Raw genomic sequence first — 17,669 nt, 5'->3', positions numbered from 1 at the left:
ATGTGGTTTGCGCAAGCAATAATGCAGTATGAATGCACCATAATCATGTTCCCCCTCCATTCCAGGATTGCAAATCAAGAATTTTCCTTCAGTCGCATGATTAGGTACGCCACCATAGTTGAAATATGCAGTTCTATAAAATTTCTGATAAGCAAACCTCTGGCGTGTCACTAGCCATAGATACCCCCTCATGATAAACGTAAGCACACACGAAAAATGAAGCGCAGAACTGACCTTCCAAGAATGTTTTTAATTGGATGTCGTCCCCTGCATCAGAGAGGAAGAATTATAAAACAATTGCCAATGTTAATTAGTGTGGAATGAGAAATTTCAGAGTTTAGGGGCAAAAGCTTAAGTTATTAGCCAATCAAATTTATCTGAGAAGGTTCACCAATTGTGAGAGGCAAAGCTGTTGTTGCAATTATCCCCTAGAACAAAGACATAGCCTTCAGGAATAAGCTATTTATTTAATGAAAAAACCAGTAATGAGTTAGTACGAGAAGAATTATAGAATACAAGTCAAAGTACAATAAAAATCCTTACATGATCTGTAGCTTAACAAGCTTATCTAATAATACTCATTTCAGTGATGGTTATCATTTTAAGTGAATCCTACTCCTATTTAGTTACTAGCAATGCAACTTTGCATAGAGTGAAGAGAGAAGATCTATATAATCACTCCCAAATAGTTAGGACTAACCGATGTTGATGATGACTCAAATACATTCACTTAGACAAGGACATAATGATTATTTCTTTTTTATCCATTAACAAGGAGATACCTTATGAAAAATATTCCTTCCAAACATTGTTGTCAGGGCTAAAAATTAGCACACACGTATTATCGTTCTAGCCTAATTTGACAACATAGCACACCAAAGTATAAATAGTCAGCACAATAGGATTAAAGTTTTTGGAAAATGTAACTACTGATTATTCATATATACTAGGCTAGTAGACATTATTCTCATGAATGTATAATACCATTATTTATAGCATAAGAACATATGAATATGTGAAACAATTTTAGGGCTCATTTTTAGTAATCAAACTAACAACTCGAAAAACTAAAATTAGATATTTCAATCATATTAATCGATCATACCATTGGTTCCATATCATATTCAAGAGGCTCTAGAATGAATTCCTCATTCTGGATGATACCATTCACCAACAATTTACCATCACGGACCTAAAATGAGGGGACAATAATAACCTAAATAAATTGTATGAATATTATAAAGTACAAGTAAAAAAATTCAAAAGTATGCAAAATTATTACAATTAGACTAGAAGCATACTTCAACATAGTCCCCAGCCTTGGCCATTTTCAATCAAGTGTCAAACAAAATGCCCATTCCCATAGCTGTGAATCGCCATCAGGGATAATTGTACAACAATGCTTGTCTTTCTTAAGGGCATTCTTGGTCAGGTGCTAAATTAATGCATATTTAGATCTCACAGCCAGGCCAATTATGAAGGCCAATTATTATGGAATCCTTATCTGATCTGAGCCTGAGTTTGAGGGTAAGAAGTGACAACCTCGCCAAGCCAGGCCCACCCTGGGCGTGGTCAGGGTGGAAAATACTGATGGCTTTCTCACAATGATTATAGAAGACAAACCGAATCTCCAGTACATCAGCAACGCTGATGTTACTTCATAGCCTTTTATTTCCAATTACTTGACACTTTTACTTTTACCAGGGTACGGCCCCAGGCAAAATGTAGTATTTGTTCAAAGGCATGAAGGTTAACACAATCTAGTGGCCTCTAGATTCCTTTATAATGACATAGATAACAAAGGTTTTAGTATATAAACTGAAGGTATATTTGTCCTGCTAAACAATAATTAATATACACAAAAGGATACAAGTCCTCTCTATTGTCTATGGGTATATTCTCTCCAACTTCCTATACAGTTGAAGAAACTAGTATGTATCTCACTTCAATGGAATTTAAAATCTAACAACACGCCCAACAAGCATCTTATATGCAGTAGGTTACAGGAGTTGGAATTTATTTCAGATAAAAACAACAAAAGCATTGCAACAAGAAGCATTAAATATAGCTGGAATTCTTGTGCTGCTAAATCATAGACATGGATGGCAAGAGAGACTAGATGAGGACTAGTTGTCAGCTTGGACGGCAGATGTAGTCGAAATTGATCATGTAGAAAATAACCTCTGCAATGCTATTCGAACTGTGCATGCTTTGGAACCTCATCTTAATTTGTAACAGATGCACCAGCAATTTTTTGACTAACTGTATGAGTTATGTTTGTAGCTTGCCCTTCATCATGTGCTTGGTAAGTACGGCATAAAAAAAAAAAGCAATGTATCTACTAAAACAATAAGTAAATGGAATGCCGATGGATTTTAGCTTCAACTATGAACAATTGCTAGGCACAGACTAACATGAAAAAAGAGCTTCAAATTTCTATTTTTCTGGTTCTGGATTCCTTATTGGAGATAGCATCAGGTCTTTAATGCCCTCCGACAACGGTGAATGAACATTGATGAGCTCTGATCCGTGTTCCCTCAAAAAAAAAAAGATCCATGACCAATAACAACTCAACAGGAGCAAAAATAAGTTAAAAAACCAAGACAAAAATATAGTTTTTTACGGGAGGCTCAAGAAGAAGCTCTGCTCTGGTGAGGAATTGGCAATATAATTAGAAGGAACATAAAGCTCTGCTCTGTAGGGCATTAAACTACTACTTACCTCGCTTTCTTCCCCTACCGTAGTGAGATTCTCTTGAGGATTATGAGGCAAAGCCTGCAATTAAACCAGTACAAACAAATTAGTAAATGGGCAAGGTACCTGCTTTTGAGGTAAAACTCTGCTCAAATGCCCCTCGTTCATCTCGCCCAGTTGGAATCCCCTACCAACCGAGCCACAGCATTTAATTTTCTCCTTCCCCTCGCTGCCAATATCTGTGGCCCCTTCCCAGTTTGAGTCACAGTGGTATGTTCAGCTAAAAATTGGAGCTTGGGAAGAATGGCGAAGAATTTTGAATCCAACTGAACTATTGAAAGGAGATTAGGACAGAGGAAGAAATGGCAGCAAAGAAAGCCAGCTCCAGTGGCCAAGCATGGTTCTGCACTACTGGTTTGCCCACTGATGTTGTGATCGAGGTTGGTGGCATGAGCTTCCATCTACACAAGGTGAAGTGCTGTGCCTCAAAAATCTCATCTTTGTTCATGTTTTCGTCGATATCTAACTCTGATTTGTTAGCAGTTTCCTTTGATGTCCAAGAGTAGAAAGCTCCACCAATTGATCGCGGAGAGAGATCAGAACAACGCAGCAGATGGAGAGGAATATGATGAGGTCGAAGAAGTAGAAGAAGATTTCCAGCACATTGCCCTACCGGACTTCCCGGGAGGCGTTGACATATTCGAGGCCGCCGCGAAATTCTGCTATGGGGTCAAGGTTGAGATCACCGCCTGCAGCGTCGCTGCCCTCCGCTGCGCCGCTGAGTACCTCGAGATGACGGAGGAGTTCGCGGAGGAGAACCTCGTCGCCAAGACGGAGCGGTTCCTTGGCCAGTCCGTGCTCCGGAGCTTGAGAGACTCGGTGAAAGCCCTCAAGTCCTGCGAGAATTTGCACCCTATGGCTGAAGATCTTGGTCTCGTCCAGCGGTTCGTCGATTCCATTACCGCCCTCGCGTCCGCCGCCGCTGACCTTAGATCCCACTTAGGTTGGTCCATCACCGACGGCGGAAGCGGCGGGTCAGATACAACAAAACTCTCCCACTCCGCCGTCGCCACCCTATGGAACGGGATCGATTACGGGATTCGGCGCAAGAACGGTGTCCGCTCCTCCGCCATCGCCTCTGCTGCAGCTGCCGACTCCTGGTTCGACGACCTGGCGACCCTCGGTCTACCTTTCTATAAGCGGGTGATCTCCGCAATGAAAGACAAGGATCTAAGCGCCGATGTGATCGAGTGTTCTCTCATCTCCTACGCGAAGAGGTCGATCCCAGGGCTTTCACGTTCGAATCGCCATCAAACAAACGCTAACACAGCCACTGCCGCCGCCTCTCACCCAATGCCATCAGAGGCGGAGCAAAAGGAGCTCCTGGAGACCATCATTAACGACCTCCCCCATTCGAACAAGAAGATCAATAGCTGCTCCTCCGGTCAGGTCACTACCCGCTTCTTCTTCGGTCTCCTTCGCACGGCGAACATTCTCCGTGCGTCGGAAGATTCCCGAACCGTTCTGGAGCGCAAGATAGCGTCGCACCTCGAGCACGCTACGCTTGACGACCTACTGATGCCGAGCTATTCCTACCTCGTCGAGACGCTCTACGATGTGGACTGCGTCGAGCGGATCCTGAGCTACTTCCTCGAGGAACTGGAGGCCACAGCGGCAACGGCAGACTCTGCTAAGGACGGGAGCGAGGAGGGATTACAAATGCGCAACGATAAGAACAAGCTGCTAATGGCAGGGAAGCTGATAGACTTGTTCCTCTCGGAGACCGCGTCCGATGCGAACCTGAAGCCGGACAAGTTCTGCGATCTCGCACTAGCGCTGCCGGCCATGGCGAGGGTGTTCGACGATGGGCTTTATCGCTCTGTGGACGTCTACCTCAAAGTACGGCGACCACGGAGCTCCCATTTGTATGCACGCAATGTGTTTGTTCATATGTTAATGTGATGACTGACATTTACATGTACCACAGGCGCATCCTCGGATAAATGATGAGGAGAGGGAAAGAGTTTGCAGGGTCATGAACTGCCAGAAGTTGACGCTGGAGGCGTGCACGCATGCGGCGCAGAACGAGCGGCTGCCTTTGCAGACGGTGGTGCAGGTGCTCTTCTTCGAGCAGCTGCAGCTGCGGCGAGCGATCGCGGGCCCGCTGATGGCGACGGAAGCATCGGAGCACGAGGAAGAGAGCACGCTGGCCTCAGCGACGAATGAGAGAAGGGAGGGAGGCGCGTGGAAGGCGCCGTCGGCGATACAGGAAAATCAGGTGATGAGGCTGGACATGGACAGCATGCGGAGCCGGGTGCAAGGGCTGGAGAGCGAGTGCTCCATGCTGCGGAAGGCGATCGAGCGAATGGATCGGAGAGCGGCGGCGAGCAGTAGGGGGAAGCTGGTGCGGAGGCTTGGCTGCAAGTTCGGTACACAGGTGTGCGTTTCGCACCACCGGACGGTGGTGGCGCCGAGGAAGTCCTGCAGGACGACGACAGAGATGAATTGAGGAAGTTGTTGTGTTGTAGTTTAATCCTTCAATTGTTTCAAAGTCCAGCAGATTGACATGGTTATCGACTGAAGCATAATCAGAATCACATGGTTCGTCCTGTTCAGTCGTTACGCCCGTTGCAATCATCTGATCCTTCAACTTCTCCACCTTCTCAATATCCCGCGCTTCCTATATCGCTCCACGAAGGCGTTTTAAACCTCGGAGTTATTCCTAGATACTCCACCAGCCATTTCCGCGTGAAGCTTCGCCGCCTATTCCACCTCCCCTTCTTAATTCGAAGAGTCCTCCGAATCTCCGATCAACACCTCGTAGCTCCTCCTACCCGGCCTTTCCCCCGTAAACCTTTCCCGCGACCCTTCCCTTCGTTGCTGCGAGCAATTCGTCGATTACCAAGGCTCCTCGACTCCCTCCTGAAAATTCCAGGCGGAGGCGGAGGCGGAGGCAGTGTCGAGCGGAGGCACGGAGGAGGACGTGGGCGAACTGGGCGGGGATGAAGCCGGCCGGGTGGTTGACAGACTTGAGGAAAGTCCAGCGGCGCTTAGAGCGGAGCTCCCGCAGGAATGATGGAAACGGCGGAGGAGACAACGGCCTCGTCATCGGAGGAAAGAGATGGAAGGTTGTAGGTGGATGAGGATGATAATATTGTATGCGCTATCTTAGCTGGGCTTTTTGTAGGCCCAAAAGGCCTTATTGAGCCTGCTCATCATTGAATTCAAGAGAGGATAGAAGATTTTCCTTTCTTTGATCGATGTTCCATTTTCAACTCATGACTTGTCATCAAATTTCCCTTTTTGTTATGTCAGGAAGAAATTTGAGAAAAGAGATCAATATTTTTATTTCTTTAGATATAATTATTTTCTCTCTATTTTTCCTCTACTCTCTTTGATTTCTTTCCTCTCTATTAGATACCAGTGATAATCTAAACACGATTGTAATAGCACATGTATCAAAGTAAGTGTGCTTGATCAATCCATTAGCTCGATCACCTTATCTACACGTCCAAATATGGAAATTATTATGTTATGAAAATATTCATTAAAAAAGCATAGAACTAGTCTCATCGCATGGATGATAGAAATTAAGGAATTGAAATCTTTTCCTTAACAAATGAATTAATTATTCATAAATAAATTTAGTATTCAATATAATAAAAATTTGATTATGTTCGTTTAACATGTATAAAATAATTAATTTGATTATATATATATATAGTTTGTCATTATAATTGTGAATAAAAAGTGATAATATTTTATAAATAATATTCATTAAAACTTTTGAATCGTGTTAATTTTTAAATTTATAAATAAATTATCAATAAATAAAAATTCTCTCGAAACAAATAGAATTAAAAGTGACAAAAACTTCAAACAATCGAATAAGCTCAAATTAAAAGATTAATAGCATTTAAACAAATCAAATTCAAGTTAAGTTCGAATCAAACTCAATCTTAAATTATAAAAACATAAGCATCAACAGCTTGATTAATTTTAAATTTAACTTGCTTAATTATCTTCTTAAACAATTAAAAACTTAATTCACTTCACAACCCTACTTAAATAAGTGGAAGAATAAATTTAATAATTATTATTTCTCTATTTATATATGTCTAAAAGGCTATTAATTACTAAACCCCTTTCATAATCTTCCAACCGTATCCAAGCTCCCAAGACTACAAAAATCCAACCGCCTACTGTACATGAGAACAACATCCATGGTGGGAGATCGATCCAAATTTAAAGCTACACTGCGGGCTCACGTGCATGATCCCTCTACGAATGGACGCAATTCCCTAAACACAGGATATATATATGGATGCATGGCGTCGTCGGTCCGAGAGCTAGTGAATATATGCACTCCCTGTGACTGACCTCGCCGTCCATGGTTTAATTTGTCGATGGATACACATGCACGGCCATCTATATGTCCTGTTGCTAGCTCCATCTCTAGCTAGCCATATCTTTAACTTCCGTGTACACTGAACGCTACAGACATCGTTCTATCTTTAACTGCACGTACGCTTTCCTTACATTGAATGATATATTCTGTACTTGGCACTTGACCCAACCAGCAAAGGTTTGAATGGTCGAACGTTAGTTTGAACACAACTCCCACCACAAAAATTGCATGCATACTCACTCACTCACTCGTGCCTATCGCATACAAAATTTCTTTTAAACAAGCTGTGATCGATCGAGTACTTGAACTATAAAAGTAGCTAGCATTAGTGTGCATGCCACATCTCGCTAGTTGTTTTACTGTTATTTTCTTTCATGCAGAATATTGTATATAGTTTGAGATCTCCACTGCAAGAGGATTCTGTTTCGAGCATCCAAAGTAATTAAAGCAGAAATAAAAAGTCAAAAGAGAAAGCATGATTTGTGCTTGTGCAGTCAGCAGTGGTACCAATCTCCAACACTCTGGTTTTACCGTGTTCTTTGTCTTCGACTTTCACAGTCACGTCAGTATCTTGCTCATCAGACATTTCATGAAAGATTCCAGACTGGAATGACTGCTTGTGGTTACACCGCACCACCTGAGCCCTCAGGTTAATTGCTTCAGATAGATAATTATAAAACCAGAAGTTTCCATTAGAGTTTTCTTAAAACATGCATGTTCTGATCATCTGCTGTCATACAATTCATGTTTTGAATGCCATCTAATTAATGATCTCGATGGCTTTAACAAAACACATGCAGTCAATATTCAATAAAGCCAGGGGGTAGAGATTAGGATCAAAATCCAAACAAACTTGTGAGAAACCAATCGTAATTAAGGATTATTTAATCCATCAGGCAGATCGTTCCTTGTTATCAAAGTTAGCAGTGTTTTAGAGAACCTCCCAATAATTCAAGGAAGAATTATTTTATGGAAAGCATCTTCATTTCTAAATTCTAATACCACATAGTCATGTGCAATCTACTCATCCGCTAGCCTACACTTAACTACGATCCAATCTTCCATAATTTTGAAACCTACTAGAGCAAAGATGGATTACTTAATCCAAAATTTTGGACAGTAACAACCATGGCCTCTCTTCTAGTCTTCTTTGTCTGTGGCCTTAATTTCATTTATCTGTACTTGTGTGTTCTTGTTGGGACTTGAGAGTTGGACATTTGTGCATGCATGGTAAGTACCTTTCCATGTTGTTTTATAAATAAACAAAACCTCCATCAAATATTCCCTTTTTTCTCCACTTTGTAATTTGAGCCTCACAATTAGTTCAAATTATGGACATGGATTATGGATAGAGCACAATTAACTAGAACTGATTCAAACTTGCGAAATGGAGAATTCAGAGTGCGTGAGAATAGGTATTTAAGCATGCTACAAAGGAATTTTCCAAGCCAGAGAGAAATACGATGGTAGGGAACAACAGGGGGACACTCATTTATAAAAAGCTAAAGCTACCATCTTTTCTACAGCTTCAAATTTGATGGGAATTGTTAGAGAAATTGCTTTTATTGACATCTGCAACTCCATCCATCTGTTGTCTCCATGCTCGGCGTTGCCTCGGTTCACCATCATTACATGCCCAAACAGAAGAAGAAGATGAGTGAAGAAAAGGAGGAGAAGGGAGGAGCAAATTAAGCGATTAGAAGAGGTAAGTTGAACTTGATGTTCTTGCAAATTTTTCTCTGAATGTTTCATTTTGCTACTAAGAAAGTGATTTTAGTCTCCGAAACAAGTGTTGGAGAAAGTAGAAACTAAGAGAAATCTTTACTTGTAATATTTCTATTTATTTAAAGCTTTACTTGAGTTGATAATTCATTTTCTCTTCTTTACCATCTCATTTTGCTAATGCTCAATCATTAGAAGTAGATTCACAATTTCTTGTTTATTTGTGTTGAAATAATTAATGTTTTCTAGCTGTGAAAGTCGCCGTTGAAAGCTCCTGCAAGCTGATTTCCCTCTTGGAAACGTGCAATCAATTCCAGGCATTGCTAGATGGAAAATTTAACACTAAGAAGGCTCGAACAAGGCCACCCAAGGATCAGGAGTGTTCCAATCGCAGTCAGCCCGGAAGGGTTCTGGTGCTGTCCTTCTCCTGGAGCAATCCAGAGAACACTCAAAAACCAAGATCTTCAAGACAACAAGCAGAGATCAAGGATATCTCCACCTCATTCCAAGGCGTCGTCCTTGCAGAGGACATCACTCCCTCTTGTGGACAAACGAGTACTGTCTTCCACTTCACTGAGGTCCAGACTCATTGCTGAGGACCAGAGATGCCTCAGCTCTGCCATCGCCACCCCAATTCCATCAAAGCGCCCTGAGAGGCCACAGAAGCAAAACGCTCAGGTCCCGAGAAAGATATCTGTTGGGTTTGGTCAGACGGAGACCAGCGACCTCAAAGTTATGTTGCACGCTAAGTGCGGCACTTCCGTGAGGATGAGCGTCCACAGAAACATTCTCGCAGATCACAGCAGCTTCTTCGCTGATAAGCTCTCCAAGCAGTCTCCAGTGCCTCAAATCGAAATTGTCGAATGTGACGATGCGGAGATTTACGTCGAGACTGTTGGGTTGATGTACACTAAAGATGTGAAGCACAGGTTGATCAAGCAGAGTGTTCCACGAGTTCTCCGGATTTTGAAGGTTGGCAGAACGTTTTAATTAATTTATACATACAGTCTCCATGGCATTTGCTTTAAGAAGAGTTAATTCAATTTACAGGTTGCTGAAACGCTCGGTTTCCATGCATGCATCAAGTCATGTCTGGATTACCTTGAAGCAGTGCCTTGGGTAGGAGAAGAAGAGGAAAAAGTCGTGTCCTCGATCAGACATTTACAGGATGATGGGTATGGAATCAGTCCCATACTTAACCGAGTAGCCTCCGGTTTCTGTCACCCACCCAATGACACGCTCTCTAAAATAATGGAGCTGGTCCTCGAGAGCAGCGAAGACAGAGGCCGTCGCGAAATGAAGTCGTTGGTTCTCAAGCTTCTCAAGGAGAACATCCTCATGGCGAATGGATCCGCTGATATCAGTGTTCAGAGTTTGTACACCTCATGCCGGCGCTGCTTAGAGTCGTTGCTGGATCTCTTCCGACAGGCATCGGAGCCTGCCTTCACGGAGCTGTCTCTGGCGAGCAGAGAGCCGGTGGTGCGGCAGATCAGTCTGGCAGCGGACAATCTACTCTGGCTGGTGGAGATCTTGGTCGACCGGCACACCTCCGACGAGTTCGCCTCCTTGTGGGCGAGCCAGAACGAGCTAGCGGAGCTGCACCCGAGGGTGCCCATAACATCTCGTCACCTGGTGAGCTGCATCACCTCGAGGCTCTTCGTCGGCATCGGCAAAGGGGAGCTGCTTCCTTCCAAGGAGACGCGCAAGCTGCTTCTGCACGTCTGGCTGCAGCCTCTCATTGATGACTACAGCTGGCTGCGGCATGGCTGCAGGGGATTCGATCGCAAGGTGGTGGAAGAAGGGATCGGGAGGACGATTCTGACGCTGCCGCTGGAGGAGCAGCAGAGCATCCTGCTCTCTTGGCTGGGGACCTTCTTGAAGTCGGGTGACAACTGCCCCAATCTGCAGAGGGCGTTTGAGGTGTGGTGGAGGAGGACCTTCATAAGGCCTTACGTCGATCACCATGGGAGGAGCATTCTGCATTAATTCTGCAGATCATAGGACTATTTAACTTGCAATTTAGGCTGCAAAACTACCTTATTTGTACCCTTTTGTGATCTTTCAATAGAAAGATATGGAAAACTTAACTTCAGCAAATTAAAGATCGGATCGATTTTAGCAGGAAATTAAAGGACTTCTCGCAGTGAGTTGATAAAACTCAAGTGAAGCTAAGCATAGACATTATATTGGATCATATTGAGTTGTTCGATGTAAATTCAAAGTCCACCCGTATCTAACCCTGAGCATGTCATATTGTTCATATTTCCTTAAAGTCTCAAGTTGCTCAAGGTTAAAAACAGAAATCAGCTTGAAGCTCTCAAACACATGGCCTTTTTTTTGTAGCTTTAAGATCTGATTGATTAGATCAGATTAAAGTCGACTGCTATGGCTAATTGGCTATTAAGAGGGTCTTATTGAGATCATCTTTAGCTCTTTCTTTTTCACTACTTTAATTTCTATATAAAAAAAAATCTTAATGCGAAGAAGCCTAAAACATGATGCATTTTGGAGTGTAGCCTAAACCACAAGGACCACCGCAAGACTTGCCACTCGAGAACATATTTACATCAACTTGAGAACGTGCTGTTGACCCACCCTCTGGGTCCACGTTGCTGACTTTTTGGTCAATCTATGTACTCTGCCTCAACTCTAGTTAGGTCCCATTTCAAATATATTAAAATATTGTTTACTAGATTTTTGTTGGATTTCTTTGTAATGCTAGGTGAGATCATTATCTACCTCACCGACACTCAAACATTAGAAAACTACCAGACACCCAACTAAGTCAATGCACGAAGCTTCTGTGCTGGGACGAGCAAGAACTTGAGCATGAGGTTTTCGACTTTGGAGCACATGTTTGAAGGCATCATGCACTGCATTAGCACATATGCCATTATTTTTTAAACGAACATATATAAAAATTTAATAACGCACACTAGATCAAGATTGGCAGTGAGTGTTAATGACAATTTATATATAATCATGCATGTTGCTAACCACGTAGGTATCTGAAACTGAAAGTTCTTAATTATATATTCAGATAATTGATTCAATTATTAGTTGCGAGTAATGAAATTAATCAGACATATGCCTTATTCCGCGTTCTTAAACGAGCATCGCCAGCTAACAGCTTCCATATGTAAGTCTTTTGGTTGTCAAATTAAAGCAAAGAAAAGCCATTGATATTGGAATCTCCAGCTTGTATAACAATTCGTTTGCCATATTTTGTATTAAAGTTACAGATATAGATTTTCACAAATAAATGAAGTCACATCTGTTCTTTTATCATAAAGATTCATGTTTCATTCAAATTCATATATATGCATGTTTACCAGCTATAAATCTACAAATAAATAAATATATATATAGCAACTCTACAGTTGATCGACTGTACTTTTGATTTTGAAGTAAAGAGTAAAAAAAAACAAAGAAGAAGAAGATCTAGAGTTAATCAGGATGGGTGAGAAGATTTGAGCTCAGGATTCGTCAATGGCGATGGGATTGCGGAGGAGGAGATCGTAGGGAGCCCAGAGGGCGTCCAAGGGACAGGGCCGGCCAGCGTCGAGGCGCGCCCACGGCTTGCCTTTCCCGCTCCAGTGCAGGAGACTGACGGGCCCCGGGTGGAGGTCCCGGCAGAGTCCCCTGTAGTTGTCGCCGCCGAGGCCGTGCTGGTTCCACCGGTGCTCCACCGCCGCGATCCGACCCGCGAAGACCAGCAAGAAGGGCGGCAGCGACCCCAGCTCGTAGATCCGCATCCGCTTCTGCAGCTCCATCCATTCCTCGATCTGCTCCGTGTAGCCGCCGTCGCGCCACCGCCCCAGCTCCATCACCATCACCCCCGTGTTGAAGTAGCAGGCGCGCCGCCCCTCGAAGGCCACCGAAAGAGCCGGGTTCGTCCAGAAGGCGGGCGTGAAATAGGAGGTGAAGTTAGCGTTGCAATACTCTGGCGCCGCCAGCGCCACTCCGTCGGGGATCGGAGTGGATGCTAGATCCATCACGTCGTCGACGAGGACAAGGTCGGAGTCGAGGTAGACGACGCGTCTGACGCATTTCGGTAAGAGGCGCGACAGGTAGGAGCGCGCGTAGTTGAGGGGCCGGTCCAGCGCGGCGCGGATGGAGGTGGAGATGAGCCCCGCCACCCGCGGCTCCTCGGCATCGAAGGAGTGGATCTGGAAGGCCAGGGAAGGGAACGCGCCGGAGATAGTGGCGTTGAGACCGCCGGCGGCTGAGGTGGCCACAAAGTGGAAAAAGACGGATTGGGGGCAGGCGGTGTGCTGCAGCACCGAGAGCACCGCCGCCACCGAGCCCCGGAGGTACGCCACGTCAAGGGTCATCGCCACATGGACCAGCGCGTTGGGGGAGCAGGTCGCCTGGGGCCCCGCCGGCAGAGGCGGCGGGCACGATGGCGAGTTGTAGAACTGCGGGGCCTCGCGGAACCACGGCATGCCGATGGGAGAATTACCATCAGAGGGCGCTCCGGCGCCGGAAGACGGCACGAGGATGGCGAGGAAGGGGAGAAGGCTCGCGGCGAGCAGCGACGGAGGAGGCATCGGCTTTTCGTTGGGAACCCACGCTACGGTGAAGACCGCGTCGTTGGATTTATAATGCTCCCGTAGTGGGACTTGCGATGCAACGGACGGCTGTGATCGGATCGCTGTCGGGAAAGCGTCAACGTCGAAGTTTGACCAAAAACGACCGGTCAGTTTCTATTCATTAATCATTATTATTTCTTTTTGAATCTAATTTCCTCGATTAATAGCAAATATGATTATGTTAAAGTAATTTTTAATCCGCATTGTTGCCTGGAGGTTACTGCATCAGCATCAGCTATAGATACTTAAGAACTACTGAAGTGTTGAGACCTGCACATCTCTGCAGTGGTTGGATGATGCTTACCAATTCAACCAAATTCCTTGCCTTAGTACTGATGCTGGTTGGTGATGAGGGACGAATAGATACTGTCAGAAGCAATTAAAAAGTTTGGTGAGGATGGGTTGCTTAGCTTGGGAGAAAACCTCTGCCCCATATTCGTCCGATATCAGGGCAAATCTTACTCATCCATCAATTAATTCTCTCGAGCATCTGCTTGCTTGCGAGTGTAGCTACCACCACCGATCAACGAGGGTAGGATTTAGATAGCCAATGGTAAGGAACTGACAATGAATGAATCAAACAACGACGGTGGGTTGGGCAGTGGCACTGCCTCGGGATAACTTGAGCAGATGGTACCAGATTCTACTCTGCAGTTATATTTAAAAGGCGTATATCTCCATCATCATGCCTCACAAGTAGCAGCATTTAATTTCCTCCATCCCCTTCCCCATCGATTCCAAACACACCATATTGAAACGGTCTGCTCACATTCAATGTAACATGACAGTTGCCGATTTCCTATCCGTCACTTTAATTGCGTGGCATGGCCAAGTGCATAATTGAAATCAACTCGAAGTTTTTTCTTCTTCTTTTTTTGAAGTTATACCTTACGGATACAAATCTTATAGAACGATCCTAAAATCAAGACCTTAAACTCATCAATGTTTCTGTTAATTAGTCACTAAGCTGAACAAAAATGGATCACGTGGTCTTCGACAACATGACTGCGTGAAATTTAAAAAAAAAACAAGAACCGGAATTGAATGCAGCACGTCGTCACCGTGGGATTAAGAGGCTGTTCCAGATTGGACGTCTCGGCGTGCCGCGTGCCTTCTGATCCTTGTTCATCGAGGAAGCGTGCGACATCGTACAACGTACCCGAAGCGCGTACGCGAGGGCAGGGCTTAAAAAGGAAGCCAGCTGGATGCCACCGCTTCCTGGCAGACGCGGCCACCGGCGCGGCGGCACTAGAGTTCACCGGTGGCTTTCCACATTTGCCTGAACTATGGCCCTTGCCGATTCAATAAAGAGAGCTTGTGTCCATCTATGTTTACATTTAGCTCGAAAATCAGTTTGTTGAATGACAAATGGCCTCTTATTTATTTTGAGAATAAATATAACCTTTGTAGGATGATGGTAGATATCCTGTAATTTATTATCCTCGAACATATTATGCATTAAAGAATAGCCAATTATACTCGACAACTTAGTTTGAATTGAATTTATATTTATTAAAAAAATAATGAGAGAGGAATGAATCCTCCATTCTCTTGGTCAACCCCCATCTTTTGAACACTTGGATAGTTTCTACGAAGTTTCAGCTCTATTTGGATTTCTCACTTTATATAAAGGAAACAGTAGTCAAAGTTACAGCGAACAACTTAAAAGTGTCAGAACAATCTACCATAGATGATGAGTTTCCACAGTTATTCTAAGACCAACATGGACTCCTGGAATTATCTAGTATCATTCTGTCAACAGAACAGCATTTAATTTGACTTTGAATACACTAAAGAATGTGTTACCACATGCAAAAACAGAGGTCAGAAAAATGAGATATTTCTTCTATGGAGCAACTGAGGCAAGGAAGATAAAACGAGGCATCAGGACAAACTTGCCACTTCTTTGCCTATGCCTATCTATATTCGCAAGTGGTCTTCATGTGCCAATGACAAAAAAACGCAAAGGTATGGTTTCTGGGACCTGTTTGGTATAGTTGATGTAATTTAATGATCCAAGGACAAAAAATACTCTCACGTATTCAAATTGCCAGCTGTAGATCAAAAGAACATCCTCATTGCCCACCGAATGCAAAAGAGCGATTTACGCTGACACATAACTGGACGCTCATTTACGGAGAATCATTGCTAGAAGTTATTATTAGAGCGCGAGGTCATTCCACAATGCAAGCATGAATGGGCCCATGATGCCCCCGAGGTATAATCGTGTGGAGCTGTTGAGGTGGAGAATTTCACTTTTTACTGAAATGAATGGGCCCATGACAGTTCCATGGGTTGGCACAATTAGCCATTACATAGACATTTGCCTCATGACATCTTAGAGTTAATTCCCAATAACAAAATACTTATTGGATTTCTGACCTCCCTCTTGTAAGAGTCACTACGTCAGATCAAAGTTCAAGCATTGTGTCAGGTCCAAGCACGAGTTCAACGTATAACCTTTTGCCACATGAATGAGCTAATGATTTATCACTAGGAGCTAATGTAAATGATTACTATAGGGGTGTTGCTGTCAATAAACTTGGAGTCGAATCTCAATGGGAATGAAAATACCTTGATTGCCTCAACCCCTGTAAGCGCTACTCTTACTAAGAATAAAATCTTTCCTGATTTACTTCCTTCCATATAGTGGCTGGAGGATCACTCTAGAAGGGCTGTCAATCCTTCATGACACAATGCAAGTGATAAGATATGAACGACACAAATAAAAACATCTGAAATCGATTTTCAATAAAGATATTTATTCAACATGATTAATTCTCATAAAATTTGATGGCAAATATCGAGTCATTTATCATTTTTTAAATTTATCTTAATAATCGATTAAAAAAAATTTATACGGATCACCTTCTAATGAATTAATTGAATAATAATAATAATAATAAAAAAATAAACCTACGATTTGAATCCCTATCTATTAAGTTCAAACTCAAATTGGGAACTGGAATGAGATAAAAAAATTATTAAAAAAACGATGTAATGTGTGACAGGACACCGCGTTTTGATTTTTCCTCCTTTCTGCACTTTGGGCATGCTTTTATGCTGTCAGAGATGGAAGGAAGAGAGGGGCAGTGGTCACCATCCACCAAACAAGAGGCCCGCCTGAACATGTCACTGGCTTGCATTCATGCCTGTTGCAGGGGAAATAATTGAGGGAAAAAGGACTTACATAATTAGGCGAAACGACTTCCTACTTCCTTCCCTACTTCAATAGGAAAACATGGGGATTTCCTGCAGAACAGAGGATTCTGTGAACGGCTGTAAGACTTTAAAGGTGCCTGGGTACATTGGATGGAAGCTATGATGAAAGGATTCGTAATAAATTGCACAGGAAACAAAAGCACTCAGAAAAAGAAAGCAAAATAAGAATTGTCAATCATAACCAAAGTATCTGGCATTAAAGAAGAGTCAATGACTGTGGACTGGAACCGTAAATGGTTTAGAGTAATGAAACAAAGAAAACCATTTGCAGTAATGGCATGATAATGTTTCTAAGATAATCTCAGATGTCTGCTATCAGTACGGCGATGACCGTTCACGGCCAGCGAATCAACATTATAGTTCTTCTTCTGAAGTAAGATCCGGTAATAAAAGTAACCAGGAGTTTGATAGTGTTTTCTTATTTCTGAATTGCAAGTTTCTAAGAATCATAACTCCAGATAAACTTAGTTACAAGTAAACACCGAAGATAAATATGTCAACAAGATCCATAGATTGATTATGCATTCCAAGTGAACCTCAATAGACAATGCAACTCCTTGTATCTGCTGGTTCCTAATAGATGCTTAGAACAAGAATTTATTGCAGCCAGTGTTAGGCAAGTCAAATACTGTTAAAATTAAAGATTGCTGATCTATAATTGTTTGACATACTTTCACCATTAGGAGAGGCATTTGAATACATAGTGTAATAGCTCCCTAGATGTATCTACTATTTTATCCATACGGAGAATGTACTTTAGATTCAGAATCAACAATTATTTCAACACAAAATGAGGCCTCCCTTGAGTGTCCCCGCTGCTAATACCTCTGCACTAGTGAATCCTCATCTTGAGTATAAGCATTAACCCTCTTAAAAAGTTATAGCAAGAATGGGGCAACTTATAACTGCACTCAATCTCAGATAAACAGTTTCATATTATCTTGCATGGATGCTTAAGCACAAGTTGAGCTTTGAAGTCCCACTGAGGAACTTAGCAACCAAGGGTTGATCCATCACAGTTATATCTATCG

The 17,669-nt window shown here is 43.1% G+C and overlaps 3 protein-coding genes across 3 annotated transcripts; 2 read left to right on the top strand and 1 right to left on the bottom strand.

The window, feature by feature from the left end:
• Positions 1–3,056: 3,056 nt before the first annotated feature.
• Positions 3,057–5,203, top strand: LOC141825631 (BTB/POZ domain-containing protein At3g50840-like). The gene is made up of 3 exons (XM_074713016.1): positions 3,057–3,164; positions 3,238–4,593; positions 4,682–5,203. The coding sequence occupies exons 1-3, from the start codon at positions 3,057–3,059 to the stop codon at positions 5,201–5,203; spliced, it is 1,986 nt and encodes a 661-aa protein (XP_074569117.1).
• Positions 5,204–9,151: 3,948 nt separating this feature from the next.
• Positions 9,152–10,903, top strand: LOC141825401 (BTB/POZ domain-containing protein At3g50780-like). Its single transcript, XM_074712783.1, has 2 exons — positions 9,152–9,796; positions 9,875–10,903. The coding sequence occupies exons 1-2, from the start codon at positions 9,152–9,154 to the stop codon at positions 10,808–10,810; spliced, it is 1,581 nt and encodes a 526-aa protein (XP_074568884.1). The 3' UTR covers positions 10,811–10,903.
• Positions 10,904–12,089: 1,186 nt separating this feature from the next.
• LOC141823885 (putative galacturonosyltransferase-like 1) lies at positions 12,090–13,383 on the bottom strand. The gene has a single exon (XM_074711085.1). The coding sequence runs from the start codon at positions 13,372–13,374 to the stop codon at positions 12,301–12,303; it is 1,074 nt and encodes a 357-aa protein (XP_074567186.1). The 5' UTR covers positions 13,375–13,383; the 3' UTR covers positions 12,090–12,300.
• Positions 13,384–17,669: the final 4,286 nt, after the last annotated feature.

This window comes from Curcuma longa, chromosome 3 (assembly GCF_044706935.1).
Source record: "Curcuma longa cultivar G26 ecotype Majalengka, Jawa Barat chromosome 3, ITB_CL_G26_1.1, whole genome shotgun sequence".
Lineage (NCBI taxonomy): Eukaryota > Viridiplantae > Streptophyta > Magnoliopsida > Zingiberales > Zingiberaceae > Curcuma > Curcuma longa.
Note: the sequence above shows the minus strand (reverse complement) of the source record. Positions and strands in the feature narration are given on the sequence as shown.